Genomic DNA, 20481 nt, shown 5'->3' on the forward strand with positions numbered 1-20481 from the left:
ACACGTTTTCTTTTCGATGACATATCGGTAATATTAAAAGTAAATACTGTATTTAAATCGTGATCAAATTTTCAAGAAACAAACGTTCGTATTGAATTTGGACTACTACTGACCAACGCTAACAGACTACCTATTGTTTAAAAGGCCCTCTGGTGGCGCAAGAAGACGGATTTTATAAAATAAAAAGCAGTTGAAACTGCATTTTTATGAATAAAAATTTGACAAACTATTTATCGTTTCATGACGAGTAAAATTTTTTAGTCGCGTTCGCGGCTTTTAAGTAATGCATAAACCTTCGAGGCGCGAGGCCCTTCAGACGCGAGGCATAGGCGGTGGCTCACGTCGTCCATGCCTTACGCCGCCCTTGGTCATAGAAATGATGCAATTTGAATATAAATTATACGAATGTCAAGTTATATTTTTATTACTACGTAAAATATATTTAAGAGTTTATGACCACTGTGCTGGGTGAGACGTTGTTGAAACAAATAAAGTTATGCATTCCATCACGTACATAAACAGTATCGTAATTTGCCAAGTGCAAATCGGCAAATTCGTAAAATTTTTGTTTATTTTGAACAATCCGGATAATCGAAAATCCGGATAATGGAGGTCCGGATAATGGAGGTTCTACTGTATTATTTATAATAATAATAAAATTTGAAGTATAGTAGTATTAAAAGAAATTTTAATATGAAATATCATTAATTAATACAAAATTTAAAATGCTTCAATTATTAAAATTCAATATTCCAAAATTCTGTAAAGATTATTTGTCAAAGCATAAAAAAATTATGCTAATGGATAAAATAAAATTGTTGATTGGCTAGTATTTTTGGAGTCTGTGGATGTGATAATTCCTAGAAAATAAAGGTGTTTGAACCGGTTACATATTGAAAGTTAAAAAAATAAAATAGAAGCTGAAGGATAAATGTTATATATATAAAATATTTTCACTTAGAATTTCTACTTACAATAAACTAAATTAAAAATTAATACTGCAGTTAGTGTAGACTAAACTTTCAATTTTTTTAGTAACTTCTAAGGAAGACTTTAATAATTTTTGTCAATTTGGGATAAAATATTTGTATTTAAATAATTTGCAATAGATCAGTGAAATAATCCTTTTTTAATGCAAAAGAGTAAAATTAAAACTGCATATTTGAAAATACAACAAAATTAGAAATTCAAATTTTTTATTTCAATGGAAAATTATTCATCATTATTACATGCTGTAGTAAGTTTTAAAATAAATAAAATTTTAATTAAAACTTTGATATACTCAAAACTGATAAATCTTATAATTTTATCATCTTTTCAAGTAACTTTCACACTGTTACTTAAGTAAATATCAAATATTACTATTTGCATTCTTCGTTTATGAATATTTAATTCTTTAAATCTTCCTTAATCACTAATAAATATTCTAAAGATTTCATCAAGTCTCTTTTACAAGATTTAATCCACTCAAAGTTAATAACTAAATCAATATTCTGATGCATGACAACATTTTTACTCTGATCTCTTACATAATTGTGTCGTGATAAGAATAATCTCCGATTTTTCACTAAATTTGGCCACAAACTGATGCCAGTTTAATACAGATATCAAAGTATAAAGTAAAATAGTATCTACTTTGATTCAAAGAGAATTAATGAATAAATAAGTGAAAAGTTTTTTCAAATGTAAAATAATTTTTTACATGCAGTGTATAAGTTACAAAATTAAAAGAAATTGAACAGATTCCCATCTAAAATCTTTTCTAGCTATCGAAGAAAAAGGAGTGCTATGCGGAATTATCCCTATTATTTTAATCTTTATTTAAATAATTACAAACTTTATAATTCATATTATTATATTCAAGTAACCTTAACTTTTGAATAAATTTGAAAAATTGTTAATGCTATGGTGAAACTAAAACGTTTAAAGCACAGAGATCATTTTGTTAACAGTTATAAGGATGAAAGCTGAAATGTTATAGAGAAAAAATATATTTAAGAAGTTAAGAAAACAATCATCAATTGCAAACAAGGAATTAGCAATATTTTAAGTGTAAGTCTTATAAATCAAGAAGCTTACTAGATGAATAAAGAGATTAGTCTACTTCTTCAATGAAACATTTATTTAAGAAAACTGGCAACCAATTAACTGCAAATATCAACAAAATTAAATTTATAATGTTTTATAATGTAAACATGCTAATCTAAAGCAAGAAACAAAGATTCATGCAAGAAAAATGAATTCACAGAAAAATCTCGTTATTGTAATATTTAACACTTTTTCCAGATTTAAAACTCTTAACATAAATCAGATGAAAACATATACAAGATACACCATGAATAACTATCCATAAGAGAGCAATGCCAGAATTTAATATTGATGATTAAAAGTGAAGGTAATGACTTTTTCAATTACCTGTACTAAATTCTGGCATGAATGAATTAACTGATATGTTTCTTCTATTCATACAACAGAACCCAGCCCCTGCTCACTTAGGCATGACCTTCCCAGAATTGCTTTCCTGTGGACAGTTATTTGAGGCACACTCTGTATGATGAATATCATAGGAGAAAAAGCCATCATTTTGAAAAATAAAATAATCATGTAAATAGTGAATAAATTAGCAAGTTAAAACAAGTAATATATAAAAAGACAAAGATCCTATTCCAAAAGTCTAGAAATACATCCAAAAAGGTATTAAAAATTACAATATGGAGAATTTTTTAATACAAATACAGTGGTACCTGCACATTATTAATTCTTATAAAATTGGATTATTTTTGAAATAGACTTGTCGTCAAACATGATTACAAATGGAATTATGAATCTTAAATGTTTGCAATTTCAATCTGTTTTAGTCATGATGCACTTCATAGAATATAGGGATAGTCTCTAACACTATTACTTTCATAAATTATTTATAGATAAAATTTTATTATTATTTTTTGATTTCAAATTGATTTTTTATATTGTATAACAGCTTTCTAGTTTTTACATTATACATTTTTTCATAAAATTTTAATATATGTATTTAATACTATTGATATTGAATAAATTCCATCACAAAAATTTACAATATTGCACTACTTTTTGGATTTAAAAAAGAAAAATTCTATAGATTTCATATATAGATTTTTGCTATCATTAACTTATAAAATTTATTGTTTAGTATGTTCACTTTAGCATGATTTACAGATGAGTTAAATTGCAAGTTTTTTGAAAAACATTTATAAAAAATATCATTTACCATCAGAAAATCATGCCTGCGCCATCCATATTTGAATTAATGAAACCTGTAATATACATATAATTTTCAATTTTAATGTTTTTATCATTGATCCAATTTTAAAATATTGAGTATTTTTATTATAACTTCAATTTTTAAGAATTTTAAGCATTAATTTAATTAGAAAGAAATAATTTATAAACGTAAATTATTATTAGTTTATCATACAACATGATCTATCTACTATGTTTTAAAATTAATTGAAATTAATGTAACATGTTATTTGTAAACACTGCATAATATTAACTAAACATTATCTAAATTATTTTTATAACATAAATCAGTGGAATCAATAATTGAAACTACTATAAAATTAAAAAAAAAGTCAACCAAAATATTGTAAGATGCTGTTGCAATATTCAAGTTAAAGTTAAGTAAACACATCAGGAATCATTGGATATATCTGTCAATCAAAAAGCTATTTGACTGTGAGATGTAAAAATGTATTAACAAGAAATTAATGTTTTATAGTCTACAATGTAATATCGTTGTCATAATATTTATTTCAGATGATTAATTCAGATGATTCTTATTGCAAAAATTAAAATATATTTATTTGTAAACTGAATAGCTGATAAAAATTGTGAATTAGATTGTTTAATAATCTAATAATTAAACATTTTTTATTATTTATGTAATTATGATAAATTTATTTCATGTAATATGATTGATAAAATTTTTGTGCTATAATTAATGCACAATATTTTAATTATTTCAATAATTAAAATAATACTGGTATGAAATACATTACTAACAACAACTAAATTTTTTCATAGAATGTAAAAAGATAGAAAATTTTCTGAAAAAATATTAACAATCATTTCATATCATCAAAAATATCATTTTATAAAAAAATTCTTATCTTGTATCATCATTAAACAACAAACTGTCAACAAACTGTATCACTGAACATTACATTACTGATAGTCTAAAATGTAAAATGTTTGATTTTATTTAGTTACTAAAAACTTATATTTTTGTAATTTGGTTTTTTATTGCTCTGTATAATAGACTCATTGAATCTATGGTCTACAGACTACAATATTTTATATTTGAAAAACATGAAATTTACATATATTAATGACAAAAATTTTTTAAGATGTATTTTCAAATTATACGTAACTGCATAAAAAAATGTTTATTATATAAAATGTAATAATTTAGCATAGATTATAAATAAAGTATAAATTTAACTGTAAATGCTTCTTTTTTTTATTTAATACTTTAAATAACTGTCCAATCTATAATTGATTGAGATAAGAAAAAAAAAAAAAAACTTAAACATTGCTTTAAACTGCAAAATGTTAATAAAAAGTTGGCTTTGAAAAAATGTATGTAATTCTCTGTTTCTGACAAATCATATTATTATTATTACTGTGCAATACAGAAACCAAATACCTGTATAAAAACTTAAAAAAAACTTAAAAACTTATATAAAACTTTACATACCAGTTCATTATTGAAATTACATGGTATAATATGACTGATGCTTTTTGTCTTAATGTAATTTTAAATAACTTTTATTGCAATTTAAAATAAAATTGAGCAATATTGAAATAAAAAAAATAATAAGCAAAATGGCCACTAATATATTTGTATTTTAAATTATTCCACAACAAATACATGAATATATTCATTATAATATCCAAAGATAAAAATGGAGTAATATAAGGCAAGTTTTTTAAATATTACTGCTTTCCTTATAGTAATTATTTAATCTGTTATAATATGAGAGAGATATTTTTTCATTTTATAACAAAACATCTTATGGCTGATATTTTAATACATGACATGATATTGTTTGTAAACTGTTGATATTCATAATTTTATTTACTTTATAAAATAGAATCTATAAAGTAAATTTCTTACTATAATAAGAAATAAACAAAGAAAGACTATTGCTATAGCCTCAATTATAGAATAAATGCTAGTGTAAAATTAATAAGAGATTTTCTTTTAGTTTTTCAAACTTTCATTTTTTTAATGAATCTAGCTATATATCTAACTATAAATCTAACTATTTAATTATATTTAGACAATATTACTATCAATAATTAGTAACTATTTTATCTACATATCCAGGTAAAATTATATATAAAAATTTCTCATTAATAATTTACTTTTTATTTGAAGAAATAAATCAATTTTAAAATTTCTATTTAAAATAGATATATGATTTAAAATATCAAACTAATTTCTAATTTAAGCTTATCTAAATTTCTCAACAAAATGAAGATTGAAATATATTCAATATACTATATTAATTATATTAAATATGGTTTAACTTTTAACACAAAATTTAAAATTTTATTTACAATAATAATTATTATTAAAATTCAAATATTATCATTATGCTTTTTAGAATTAATTTAAACAATGAGAAACTAGTAAATTCAGTAGCTAATATGGCTCAAATGGTTAAGGAATTAGCCTTCAGTTATGGGGACCAGATTTGGGTTAAAGATCGCAAATTTTTCATTGATAGCATATCCCAGATATGCCAGGCTATGATTTACACCAGCTGTCTGCCCAATTGTGAGCTTGGCTGAACACACAATAAACACAGCAAAAAAGGCTCTCTCAGTGCCCACAGTAAAAAACTCAGTAAATTATGAATTCTGAAATGTTATTCAGTGATAACTCAATACTACAAGCAACAAAAGTCAAAATTTCAATAATTATTCTTAAAATTATCCTAAAATGTGATCTCATGTAAATGAATTAAATTCAGATATTCCATTCTGTTGTATAAAATAAAGTCTATTTTATTCATCAAATCGTTTTACCGTGTGATAAGTTCTATATAACAATTTTGTGCTTACTTCCAAAGAATAAAAGAAGCAATCAAGTATTAAAGAATTACATTCAGTTTCATAATTATTTGTTAACTATTAACAATTTATTATGTTTTCATAAATATATTTAATTTTATAAAATAAACTTGACTGAGTAATAGACTTGAATACTTTAAATTGTGTGTTTAAAAAAATGTTTTGAATTGAATTCATTTCTATAAATGAAATTAAGGAATTATCAGTAAAGTTTCTATAATATGCAATTAAATTTACAATATGAGATTTTATTTAAAAAATTAATTACTACTAAATGATCTCAAAATCTTTATTATTTATGAATTTAATTACTTAAAATCAACTATTAAATTAGCACTTATTTTATACTAAATTTAAATTAAAACTTAAGATATTACTTTCATAGAAGACTATTTATAAAAATAGACTTTAAAAAATGCTATCAATAAAAGTCTAGAAATGAATTTTGTTAAAAATCTTTGGCATAAAATGGCATTCAGGAACTATAATTTCATAAAGTATGAAATTATTTAAGCTTTAAAATATTTAGTGCAAGAATATAATTATTTATATATATATACTGTAGCTGCATAATGATCAAAAACTGTCATAAAAAATTTAAATAAATGCATCATAAAATACATTATAAATGAATAAACTGTATAGTTTCAAAAATATTTAGAAATAATTTCAAATAAATTATATAAAATAAGTTCAAAATATTTAAACTTATTTTATATACAGTTTGGTATCAAATGTGTTTCCAATATTTTTAAAATAAATTATAATTTTACTAGTATATTCAGATCATTAAGTAGTTATCGGATTTATAAATATCAAAGTAAAAAGTACATTTATATTTAATAAACTTATAAATTTAATATAATGCAAATCAGTATATGATTTCTTCATACTATTTATATAGTCTGTAGATTCAAATTTAAAAACTATGGATGAACTATATGATAAAAATAAAAATACAAAAAATATATAGACCAATTTATAAATTTTAAATTAGGAAATTTGTACAAAAATTTCAAAGATTGAACATTACAATATATATCACAAATCACATTATTCAAATATATGACTGTTACAAAAAATATTTCTTAAACAATTATTATTTATAGAAATATTTTAGAATAAACTTTATTTACTTATTTATACATTAATAAAGTTTTACTTTCAATTTCAAAAATAATTAAAGATAAGAATTAAGTTATAAAAGACATTTTAATGTTAAACATTTTAAATAAAAAGTGTTTTGACTCTCTTAGCATCCCTGAGAATCCTTATTCTTCGATCTATATTTTTTTTGAATTATTAAATTCAATAATTAACTAACTATATTTTTTTTATTAAATTTTTGTAAAAAACATTATTGAAAAACAATTCACTAAATTGAGATTTTAATCTTTTAAAGATTATTATTTAAAAATTTCATATGTATAACATTAAAGACATAAATGAATTTAAAACATTTGATATGAAAAAAGATGATATAACTTTCTTACAATGAAAATTTTCATACATTCAGATCGTCATTGAATTTCAGTTATACAATTCATTATGAACTCATAACAAAATTTCTTGAATTCTATCCTGAAATAACAAAAAGCATATATTATTAAAATATATCTATTTCTATTTTTTATGGTTATATTATTATCAAAAATAATTTGCAAGTAAATTCTATTTCAAATATAAACTTTTTTAATTAACAAAGAAATTTTAGTTTTGACAAATCTTTTATAGAAAAATTAAGAATGCAAAAAATAAGTAATAAAACTTTTATAAAATATTATTGTATATTATTATAATATATAATAAAAATTATATTTTTAATTTATTTAATTTAATATATATGCACTCCACTTCAAATTAATAGTGGCTTGCCCCTGCACATCATACTTTTCCTTTAACAATAGAGTTGTGCCAGTCATCTATCTAACACCTTTCAGAGGAAATTTTTTTGAATTGAAGTAACAAGATTTCCAGTTTGCATTGGAAGTTCATATATAGTTAATTGGGGTCTCCTGCTTCTAAGGTTTCCATATCTGGTCTCGTCTTTCATCTAACTCTGTTCTTGAGATTAAGGAAAGACAGACGGACAACAGTAAGAATTTATAGGTCTACAATTTTTTTCAAATTTCAGCCCAATAAATAAAATATATTAATATTATTATACAGGATGATCCAAAAGTCAAGTAGACATTTAACAAAAATCAATTTCACTGAATTTTTGATCTATGGTAATGAGATTAGAACAGAAATACATAGAATCACAGGGGGATTTTTCCAGTAGTGTTAAAATGTTAAGTGATTTCTGTAAATGAATGACTTCAGGCAGCCCCATAACAAAAATTGCAGGGCATCAGTTCTGGAGAATTAGGTTGTCATTTATGTTAATGTGATGGCTTATCACTCAGTTCTCTCCAAATGATGAGAGTAGCAGCTGTTTCACAGGAGAAGCAACATAGAATGGTTTTCCATCCTGCATAAATGTAACAACGTCTAATACTTGCCTTTCCTCCAAACTACAGCTAGCACAGCTTTATAACTGGTTAGTATAATATTGACTTGCGATAGCAACAGTTTCAAAACCAGAGTCAAGGATTTCCTCAAAAAAATGGCCCTATCACAAAAGGAGGAGGGAATCCACATTACACTGTCACCTTTGACTGATGCAATGACATTTATGTGAAAGCTCAAAGGTTTCCATGCCAAAAACCTGCAGTTTTGGGTGTTAAGTACCATTGATAGTGGATGGGATTCATCCATCTACAAAACATTTGACAACCAGATGTCATTTGTGGTAAAGCATAATTTAGTGGACATAATTGACACTTAGTGGACATAATTGACACATAATGACATTTAGTGGACAATTATGTCCACTAAATGTCATTTAGTGGACATAATTGGAACTAATTTTGACACTTTCTGGAGAAAAAGTCTCCATGATTCTATACATTTCCATGCTTATCTTGTTATCAAAAATGCACTGAAATATCAATTTTTTTAAATGTCAACTGAATTTTGGATCATTATGTATGTGTTATAAAATCAAAATCAAATTTTACATAATTTTGGATTTGATTACATTACATTCAGATAAAAAAAATCTAGAAAACAAACAAAATTTTAATAGAATCATGACTATAATTGCAATTTTGGTTTTCAAATGTTTGAAATAAATCAATTACTGAAAGCTAAAAATTTAATGTAGATAAAAAATAGATATAGATTAATAAGCATATAGAATAACTTATACACAAACAATACAGTGTATGTACTGTATTTCTTTTAAATTATATTTTCTGATGCATATATATCAAGAAAATTTTATGCCAGTAAATCCCTATATTATAGAAATAAAATTTACAAATTTTAAACTTTAGTTTTCTAATTTCTTAACATAAAAATTACCTTAAATAATTCAAAATTATATATCTGTTTGTTTCTAAATAAATAAAATTTTTTAAGGATATTTTTATTCTCCCAATATAAATTGACATACTAACAAGAGAACTGTCAGAGTGTCTTCTAATAAATTTTAATAAAATTTAGTTAATAACTACGTTAAAAGTATACAAACTCTATTTTAAATTTGTAGCATTCACTAAAAGTGTTGATCAGAGTTATTAGCAATCAAATGTTGCACTACTTTATAGTAGTTTAACACAGTTATGCAAATTTTTAGAAGTGAAAGGGTCGCGGAGGAAGACGGCGATATTACATTTAGAATAAATTCTGGAATTTTCAAAAATGGTTGAAGAATTAATAAAATTTTGTATACTTTTAACATAATTATTAACTAAATTTTATTAATTCTTCTCCCATTTTTGAAAATTCCAGAATTTATTCTAAATGTAATATCGCCGTCTTCCTCCGCGACCCTTTCACTTCTAAAAATTTGCATAATTGTGTTAAACTACTATAAAGTAGTGCAACATTTGATTGCTAATAACTCTGATCAACACTTTTAGTGAATGCTACAAATTTAAAATAGAGTTTGTATACTTTTAACTTAGTTATTAACTAAATTTTATTAAAATTTATTAGAAGACACTCCGACAGTTTCCTTGTAAGTGTAATTTAATTCACACAAATAACTAAGCCTGAAATATACTAATAATCAAACAATAATGTCACTTTAATTATTGGGCTAGAACTTGTTAAAGTTCTAGCCCAATAATTGTTAAAGTTGTAAAGTTCTAGACCAACAGTAGAATTTGGCCAAATTCTTCCAATAGTTGTTAAGAAAATTATAAATACTAATATTTTTAAATTTACATTCGAAATGTCAAATATCCATATAGAAAAAATTTAAGGAAAACTTTATATTATAAAGAGCAATTGCAGTATGATGATAATTTTTTGTAAAAAAATCAGTTCTGATAATTTGGAAAATATAATTTTGGGCTTCTTTGATCATCATCAGTTTTTAATAAAGTTGAAATTTCAAACAAAACAACTATCTGAAAATATTAAAGTTTAGGATTTCAGTTACATGAGCATATTTGAAATCTAAAACATGAACATAGTATAAAATTTTATTACAGTTTAAAATTTTTCATTGTAATTGTAAGTTACAAAAACTGAATATATATGAAACATTAAAATGTTATATGGTATATTTAAGTTATGCATGTTATTACTAAATATTCTATTTGAATAAAAATTTATAATAATTAAAATTCATAACAGCTTGAAATATTTATTAAATTACAATACCTATATTTTATTTGTATAAATATAAAACTATCTTGAATCTATGAATATTTTGTATAAACATCTATTTAAAAATTAATATAAATGGACTTTTAAAAACAAAATAAAATGTTAGCATTCTAAATGATAAAAACTAAGATTTACATCTTAATCTCATGTATTATATTTGATCTTTCCTTGTACACAATTATATGCAAAAAAAATTTCACTAAATTTTAAAATGTTTCATTCCAATCATATAATTCTGACAGAGCAGTAGGCTGACTATGTCATTATTATTTTATATCATACATTATACTTTAGGAATTAAAGTACAGGTAAATTAATATCAAGTTACATCATAAAATTTATGAGACCAAAAAAAAAAAACATTAATACTGTTTTATATTAATCAAGAAAATCTAAACTAATGGTGATTGGTTGTTGTATCCACATCTATTCCTACTACTACTAATATCTATAACCCTTGTCAAGTCCATTCTCTACAAAAAAAAAATTTTGTAGTTCGGTCATTGTTTTAAATTGTATGGTAAGTGTTCAAAAGAACTGAACTTTTAAAAACTAAACTCTCCTAGATTTTAAGAAGCATACTACAATAATGAAAAGACTACCTTCCTGCAAATATATTAATTTTCTGTTTTGAACAACATTGCTTTGCAGTTTACGACACTAAATGGACAAACAGTTTCTCTTTTCTTAGATGATTTTAAAACTAAAAATGGATTATATGTATATATATGTTAAAGCTGAACAACTGCAAAATTAATTACACTGTCAAATTATCAGCCAATAATATCGCTGTATTTTCTATCCTTAAAATTTTTTTATTTCCTTGTTCAAAATCAATATAATTCATTAATTCTGTCAATTCAAAAGAGAGAATTTATATTTCATTATAGTTCAGTATTTTTTAATCAAAAATAAAATCACTTTTACAAGATTTTAGAGAAATTTTGATTATTACCATTTTTTTTTTTTTAAATATTAGCTGAAGATTCATTTGTAATAATTATATGTAAAATTAACACATATACAAGTAACTATGTAATTTAAATGCATCTGATATATTTTATAATTTTTGTTTTAACTATTTTTTTTCTGGGAGTATTAATTAATTCTTTTAAACGATTTATGCACTTTTATATTTAATATAGAAACAAACAAAATAGATCACTTAATGATACTTATAGATTTTATTAATATTACCTGTACTTTCAAGAATTATCTAATATTCTTCAAATAAGATGTACTGTTGTATTAGCTTGAGGCAAATGACCATATCGTATTAATTCGTCATAACTAGGAGGAAGATCTGATAAATCTTGAATTCTTTCATTTCTATATTATATAGTTAAAAAAGAATTTGATAAATGAAAAAATTTTAAACATTATATATATTCACAATGATATTATTTTACTAATTATTAGAGATGATTAATAAATAATTTCAAAAATATTTATTCAAAAATTTCTAACAAACATTATACAAACTTATTGTTTGATTTTCAACATAGCAGTAATTTGATTCTTTAGTTAAAGATTTCATTTTTAAAACATTTACTAGTTTAAAAAATTATTAACAAATGAATTAGAAGCATTAAAATTCAATTCACAGAACAAAAGTTTATAATACAGTTATAGAAAAATTAAGTTATTATTCTCTCTCATTAGTGAGGTTGTGGCCGAAGTTTTCAACGCAAAAACGTGAACATCAGACATTCATGTTTTCACATTCAAAACTTTGGCCGCAACCTCGCTATTATTTCTCCAACATAAGCTGCAATTAAGATCAGACTACTTTGTTTGTGGATCAACATTGTACATTTTGCAATGGTATCAAAAATGCTATTGTAAAGATTTTAAATCTTACAGAGAAAAATTGTTACACATTACTTTTGATAATTTAAATAACCAAATTTTTCCTTACTACACCAAAATCATTAAAAACAATCATCCTGTGTGTTAATTTCATGAATTATACATTTGCAAAATTAATTAAAACTTTGTTTCTCTATTTATTCTTATTCATTTGTTAAACTGGAAGACTAATATATTTTTGTATTCTCATGATACAAGTAATTCTAAATGGTCAAATAAATGAGATGAAAATGAACTGTTTTATTAAAAAAATATATTAATAAAAATTATTTTAATTAATTTATTTTTACATTTTTTAATGTATCACATATGCTCTGTGATACACTAATTTAACTTAATTGTAGCAGAAAATAGCCTGATTAATTAAGGCTGTCATTTCGTTTAGTATTAATACATTGGGCTTTGGGATGTTTATATATACTAAAACAATTACTTCATAAATGAAACAATAGGCTAAAAGATGAACTAGAAATGTACTAGAATAAAGTCACTTTTGTACTTTGGTAGGAAAAACAAACAAATGATAAGTTTTCACCAGAACATTAATATTTCACAGGTTTCATGTACCATAGCATTAAATTTTTTGGGAACAAACTGTATAACAAATTTGGTACAGTAGGATAACAAAAGATCTCAATACAATTTATTTATTCCAATCAATAACTGTATTTAAAAAACAAATTTTATCTAACATAATTTTAATGTGAACTTTAAGAAAATGTTAAAAAAATAATTTCTATTTTTACTTTTATCTCTAATTTCCATAATTTTGATGCAATTTTAGACCAATATTACCAAAAGAATTTTGCAATTTACACTTAAAATATTTTATATATAACACACATATATTTCTACTCCAATGGATAATTTTATGTTAACAAATATACAAAGATAAGATAAAAATAAAGCANCAGTTATAAGCTTAGCTTTTTTATTATATACTCCAGGATTTTCCTTTGGCCGTCCATATCACGTGTTTTAGGGCATACATTATTATAATCAGGCTACTTCTTGTCGTAGATACATGAGTACTTTCAGATGTTTTTGATAAATCTTTCCAGATCTATTCTAGAGTAGCCACAAGAGAACATACACAATAGCTCGTTTTCCACCATTTCTGCACCGTGTACCAATGACCTAGATTTCATTGACTTCTGATTGATGGATGGTACCATTTTACAACTGTATTCACAACAAAAGTTGAACACTGCTCAACTCACTTTTACGCTGGTTTTACGACCTGCTCAGGCATAAAATATCAGGGTCACATGATTTAAAGCTTTTACGGTGAAGGGTTATACACCCGTTTTTATGCTAGTGAAGTCTCGGCCTAAATAAAAACATAATAAAGACATTTAGGCAGTTTAATTTTTCAGTAGTATATTAATAATATAGAGTTTGTTTTCTTGTTATATATCACAATCCAGTAATATAGCCAGAAAAAAAATTTCAGAAGAAACCAATTCTTTAAAATACTTTGAAACTTTTTCATTGAATGAAAACTATTGATATTACTAATTTCAATTTCCTCCTATATTTTATTTCACTTTATATTTAACAGCCATTAAACAAAGTAACAAAGTTTAAGATGTAAACAAATGCAGGGAAAGTCATGTTGTCATTTTTCTTTAATTATCAGGGTCTTGTTTTTGTGGAATTTCTTGAGCATGGCTATACAGTTAATGATGAACAGAACAAATCACCTTTGGCAACCTGCATATCAGCCTCCAAAACAAATGCCGAGATTGTTTAACTTAGGGAGTAATTTTGTTGCATGCACATGTCTATTATTATGCAAAAAGTTACTCTCAACTGTCCAAACAACAAAAGGAAAAATTTACAGTTAAAATGAGAAATAACGGATCATCCATCCTATAGTCCTGATTTGTTGCCCAGCAATTCTATATTTTTGCAGACCTCAAGAGGAGCTTGAAAGGCAAGAAGTTTGCATTGGACACAGCAGTGGAGGAGGATGTTAGAAATTGGGTTCAATCCCACCTAAGAGGATTTTATAAACACAACATCAATCAACTAATGTCACAATGGAAGAATTGTGTTTTCAACAATGGTTATTACAAACATGTAAATTAATTTGAGTGTTCTAGTAGCCTCTGATACATTTCATTTGACTATCCCAAATATCAATGTTATAACAGAATTTCAGAAAAAGTAACTACTGTATTTATGAACTATTACTTTTAATACCTCTTACCTTGTCAAGATGGAGTTTTGCACAGAACTGAAGGTTAGAGTTAAAATAAACTGATTACCTTATACTGGAGGGAGGCTATAAAGTTTATAGCCACCCTCCCTAATCTTTAAGATCAGGAACAAACTGATGTAAAACGTTCAGAAATGTCACTGTCAAGTGCCATGACACTGATGATATAAGATTCTCCTAACAGATCCCAGTTTTATAATATCTCTTTGACCTTTGTCAATGAGATATATATTTAAAATATTGAATACGTAAACGATAATTTATATTTTAACCCTTATGCAAGAAATAAGTAATAAATAAACCAACAATATACTGTATAAATTTAATTTTCAGTAAAACAATTGTTCTGAAGTAGAATTACCCTACAGACCACTAAAATATCACCGTGAACTCCCAATTCGGTATTTTTTTTCTGTGGATCCCCAGTAATGTTACATGACTAGACCAGTTGAGAACCCCTGATCTAGTCATTTGTTGAAGCACTAGCACATCCTATAGACATTTGTTTCAGAATCTATCTAGTGTTTTTGGTCACTTCTTGAAATGTTAACCTGGATTCTGTAGATGTTGAAAGTAGCATAGTTATTTAGCATCTTTAGTAGTAGTTATTAGTAGTTATTTAGCATCTTTAGTAGTATATTTTAGCATCTTTCTAACAAAACTAGGCATTTCATGTAATGTCTAATGGCTTATTAGCTGCTAGAGTTTCTGGATTATTTCTAATGGTTGTGTGACACTATTCATGTTGTGACAGGTGCTTACTGACGTAGATCTACATCTACATCACATGAATATCTATGTAAGTACCTGCCACTACAGCATCTCACAAGCATTAGAGGCTTATTACCAACACCTGAATGTTTTGATACTTCTATATGTTGTAATATGCAGATTCCTGGATGTGTGTCTTCAATGGCAATTTTTACATATTTTAAGTTTATCGTAGTTTGGCTCTTTCTCTCTAAAAGAACTTTTTTCCATATCCATCTTAGATTCCCTGGCTCTTAATAAGGACAGCTGAATGGTGAGGGATGGGGCCAACATATCTCAAACAGAATGTCAAAGAAAAATTCCTAGTGATTTACATATCAGGATTGCACTTGGGTCCCAGAGTGGTAAGTTGATATCCTAATTGTCTTGGCTTTCTAGTCATTGTACATTTGATGCAAAATCTGCATAGTCTATTTTCAACAGTCGCAGTGCAGTCAATGTTAGAAAATAAAGTTATGTTGCCTTATTGCAAACATTACCCGTTTATTGTTAGCTTGAGGATTTATAATTTTGTTATGCTTGCAACTAAACTTACTATAAGGCCGAGACTCCACTAGTGTAAAAACCTTCACTGTAAAAACTTTTAATCATGTGACCTATTTGCGTTTGCATCTGGATTGCAATGGAGGTCCAGCTAGCGAAGTTTTTATGGTGAAAGTACTACCAAAGTTAAGATTGTATACGTGATATATCTACGATGATTATATTCTATGAGTTTTTTCTGTACTATAATTACAAATGTAGTAAAATAATATCTTTACTTTCATATATTAACTTTTATTATTGTATTATTAAGATAATATACAACAGTTATAAGCTTAGCTTTTTTATTATATACTCCAGGATTTTCCTTTGGCCGTCCATATCACGTGTTTTAGGGCATACATTATTATAATCAGGCTACTTCTTGTCGTAGATACATGAGTACTTTCAGATGTTTTTGATAAATCTTTCCAGATCTATTCTAGAGTAGCCACAAGAGAACATACACAATAGCTCGTTTTCCACCATTTCTGCACCGTGTACCAATGACCTAGATTTCATTGACTTCTGATTGATGGATGGTACCATTTTACAACTGTATTCACAACAAAAGTTGAACACTGCTCAACTCACTTTTACGCTGGTTTTACGACCTGCTCAGGCATAAAATATCAGGGTCACATGATTTAAAGCTTTTACGGTGAAGGGTTATACACCCGTTTTTATGCTAGTGAAGTCTCGGCCTAAATAAAAACATAATAAAGACATTTAGGCAGTTTAATTTTTCAGTAGTATATTAATAATATAGAGTTTGTTTTCTTGTTATATATCACAATCCAGTAATATAGCCAGAAAAAAAATTTCAGAAGAAACCAATTCTTTAAAATACTTTGAAACTTTTTCATTGAATGAAAACTATTGATATTACTAATTTCAATTTCCTCCTATATTTTATTTCACTTTATATTTAACAGCCATTAAACATTAGTAAATTTAATTTTTAAAATATACATTTTTTGCTGTATTATTATATATATAAAAATTATTATTTACCAAAATTATTTTGATTGAGAATGTGCTTTTTGTTGTATTATTATTATAGAAGAACAAAAAGTACATTCCTCCTGTGTGTGGTAAGTCCTCTTGAGAACCGAAATTTAGCACTCACATATTGTTATAAAATTTTGCTATAATTGATATATTTTTATTAAAAAAAAAAAAAAACATTTTTTCGAATAATTTACATTCAAATAAGTTAAAACATACAGAAATTCAAAAACATTCCTCTATTTCCTTTTAAACCATGTACTAATAAGCCATTAGACATTATGTGAAATGCCTAACTTCTAAAATACACACTTTTTCAACATTTTCAGAAGCTAGGTTAGCATTTCAAGAAGTAACCAGAATAACTTATTTGATTACAAAACAAATGTCTAATACTAAATGTGATCACATTTCAAGAAATGACTAAGTACTTCTTGAAATGTCAATTTCAGCATGTGGCTACAACATAAATATATAGAATAATTTATGATTTTCATAAAAAATTTCACATCAAAAATTAAAAGAAACTGCAATAATCTATTAATGAGTAACAAAACATTACTCATTAATTGTGAATTGTTAATTGGGTTGCACCATTCCAGACCATCATTCTGATATTTTTAACTTTCAATAACTAACAATGTCAAAAACATTATTCTGTTATTTAATAATAAACATCATATTTATCTTTCTGTAATTTTCTGTTCTGAGAAATATGCTAACTAAATTTTGCATTTCCTCTGTTAGATCAAATTCCAAATAATTAACAATAACTTATTTAATTTAAATATTATTAATAATTAATAATTTAATGATAAACTGCAGGTTTAATATATTACCTCACAGCAGAAAATTGAGAAATTGTTGGATGTTGTTGGCAGTTTCTTGCAGATGGTAATGATCTATTTGCTCTATGTCTAGACTGTCTATGATGGTGACTATGTACAGAACTGTGTACAGTCAATTGTGATTTAGCTTGAGATTCTGTTGGTGACTGAACAGTATGACAATCTGTGCATACTTGTTGATTACTATGCTGAATAACATTTTGTGAAACATCAGCAGCAGTTGCCACATGAAGTGGTGGAATAGTTGTTGAAACTGGATTGTAGTGAATTGGACGTGACATTCTTGATCTATGTTTTTTCTTTTTCCTAACATAATGAAGTGTTAATAATAATAAAGAATTCACTGCTATTAAAAGAACACCAATATATACAAACACTAGCAATTCTCCATTTTGTGCATGCATTATTGATCCTGCTACAACCAATGCTGTTCCTGTGAGAATTGCAGTAATAAATAAAATTTTTTGAAAGTAATAACAAACTTCATGAATGTCACAATCTGTTGAGGACATGACTGTACTTGTACTTCGACCAGCACTTGTTCCACAAATACTTTCGGATGGTCTTATATAATCTGGTTGAGGTGCAAATGGTGGCATTCTGGACACAATAGTTGGTTGATGAGTTGTTTGCAGAGGCAAACTCATAATTTGTTCATGAATTGCGTCTGGCATATTTATATCTGGTGAATATAAAAAGTTTCAATTTAACAGAAACATAATTGAAGTATAAATTTACCAAACTATGTGATTAAACTTACTACAAAGACAAAATAAAAATAATTTGTACCCACTAAAATTTATAGTTTCAGGGCAATTTCCAACAAGAAAATGCAAAGCCCACACACAAAAAAATAATCATGGCCTGGTTTCAGAAAAAAGAGCAAATCTCATCATAATCTTGGCCTGCACATAATCTGATTGAATACTTGTGAAAGTATCTAAAATGCATAATCAATAAACAAAAATCAACAATACTGCTGCAGCTTTGTAACATGTTGCTGGAAGAATAGTATCAAATCAACTAAGTGCAAATTAAGCAACTAGTTGATTTGATGCCTAAATGAAATGATTCATCAAAGAATCAACTTAATTAACTTGTAAGTAAACTAACAGTATTGAAATCTAGCATGCTGTGTGAAATAAATTGACTTGGGTCAAAGAAATTATTTTGCATATTCATTATTAAAACTATTGCAATTTTTTTCCATAATCAGTTTATGTATTCTTCACTCTCTATGTCCAGTATCTGTTTTTCACAGAAGCTTCACAGGCTCCCTGGAACTGTTAATTTTGGAAGTGTAAACTATTTTGATTTTGTCTTTGTATATATGATTTATAGAAATATGAATTTCAGAATTCATTATTATTATAATAAAATCTTATTTCAGCCACTAGTTCCTAATAAAAAACTTGAAAATACTAATTTGAAATAAATAAATAGTTTAGTATTTCAAATATTTTGGTCTTGTTAATTTAAAATTATTTATTTATAAAATATAGTAAAACAAAATATCAGTCAAAATTATTCAAAACTAATTTATTGAGAGCATTAGAGAGATTGCAACTGGCGTTTTCATCATGAAAACATGTATGTCAGACATTCAGTGCTGCCTTCCTGTAAACTAGAAGTTTGACAAGGGCATTTGGAACGTCGAGCATGATTCCACTGATGTTTCAAATGCCATTGCCAAACTTCTAGGTTTACAGGAAGGCAGCGCTGAACATCTGACATACACATTTTCATGATGAAAACATCAGCCGCAACCTCTCTATTATCAAGTGAATACTTATAATTAAAAATTTTTGTCTTATAATTTCAACTACAGTCAACCCCCCTATAACGTGCGTTCCTATAATGGAAATTCCTATAACATAGCGAAAAAATTGCAGCAACATTCGTTTAAAGGAGCTCCTAAAACGTCGTCGCCGACTCATTTCGCAACAAGATTGATAGAATCTGGACCAATAGTGGATGAGCAGCCGAACTACTTTCCTCCGCCCTGCGCCACGCTACGGAGCAGCTAAATTGAGTTTGCTATCGTCTGTACAATATTATATATAAATTATATATAAATTAGGTACTGTATATATAATTATATATTAACTTATTGTAACTATATTATAATTAAATATATAATTTCCGCCGTCTAGCGTGGCACCACGCTACGGAGATTTTAGGCAATAAGTTGAGTTTATTATCGTCTGTACAGTATGTAAATTAGGTACCGTAAGTCTAATACAGCACTAATTTTATACATTTCTTGTGAAAGAAACACTTCTTATTCAACGGCCATAAAAATTATTTATATTAATGATGTCTCCAAAGGTCAAGTTATTTTTCTGCGAAAAATTATTTATCAGAAATCGCGGCCGCCGTTTCGTGTGCTGTTCCGCGACGATG

The 20481-nt window shown here is 25.9% G+C and overlaps 1 protein-coding gene across 2 annotated transcripts in view; it reads right to left on the reverse strand.

Moving 5' to 3' along the window:
- Positions 1-3080: 3080 nt before the first annotated feature.
- LOC111641212 overlaps positions 3081-20481 on the reverse strand; it is a 28490-nt gene continuing 11089 nt past the window's right edge. Inside the window, exons 3-6 of one of the 2 annotated variants that reach the window (XR_002759370.1) lie at positions 18070-18760; positions 12037-12168; positions 7611-7698; positions 3081-3293 (exon numbers count right to left, since the gene is read on the reverse strand). Coding sequence is in view for 1 of the 2 variants with exons in the window: in XM_023387346.1 (XP_023243114.1) it covers positions 12066-12168; positions 18070-18752 (786 nt within the window). In the remaining variant the exon portion in view is untranslated. Of the gene's footprint in view, positions 3294-7296; positions 7699-12036; positions 12169-18069; positions 18761-20481 lie in introns of those variants that run through there. The other variant, XM_023387346.1, reaches the window with a different exon arrangement.

This window comes from Centruroides sculpturatus, unplaced genomic scaffold (genome assembly GCF_000671375.1).
Source record: "Centruroides sculpturatus isolate CEXI.00-Female unplaced genomic scaffold, Cexi_2.0 scaffold1515, whole genome shotgun sequence".
Classification (NCBI taxonomy): Eukaryota; Metazoa; Arthropoda; class Arachnida; order Scorpiones; family Buthidae; genus Centruroides; species Centruroides sculpturatus.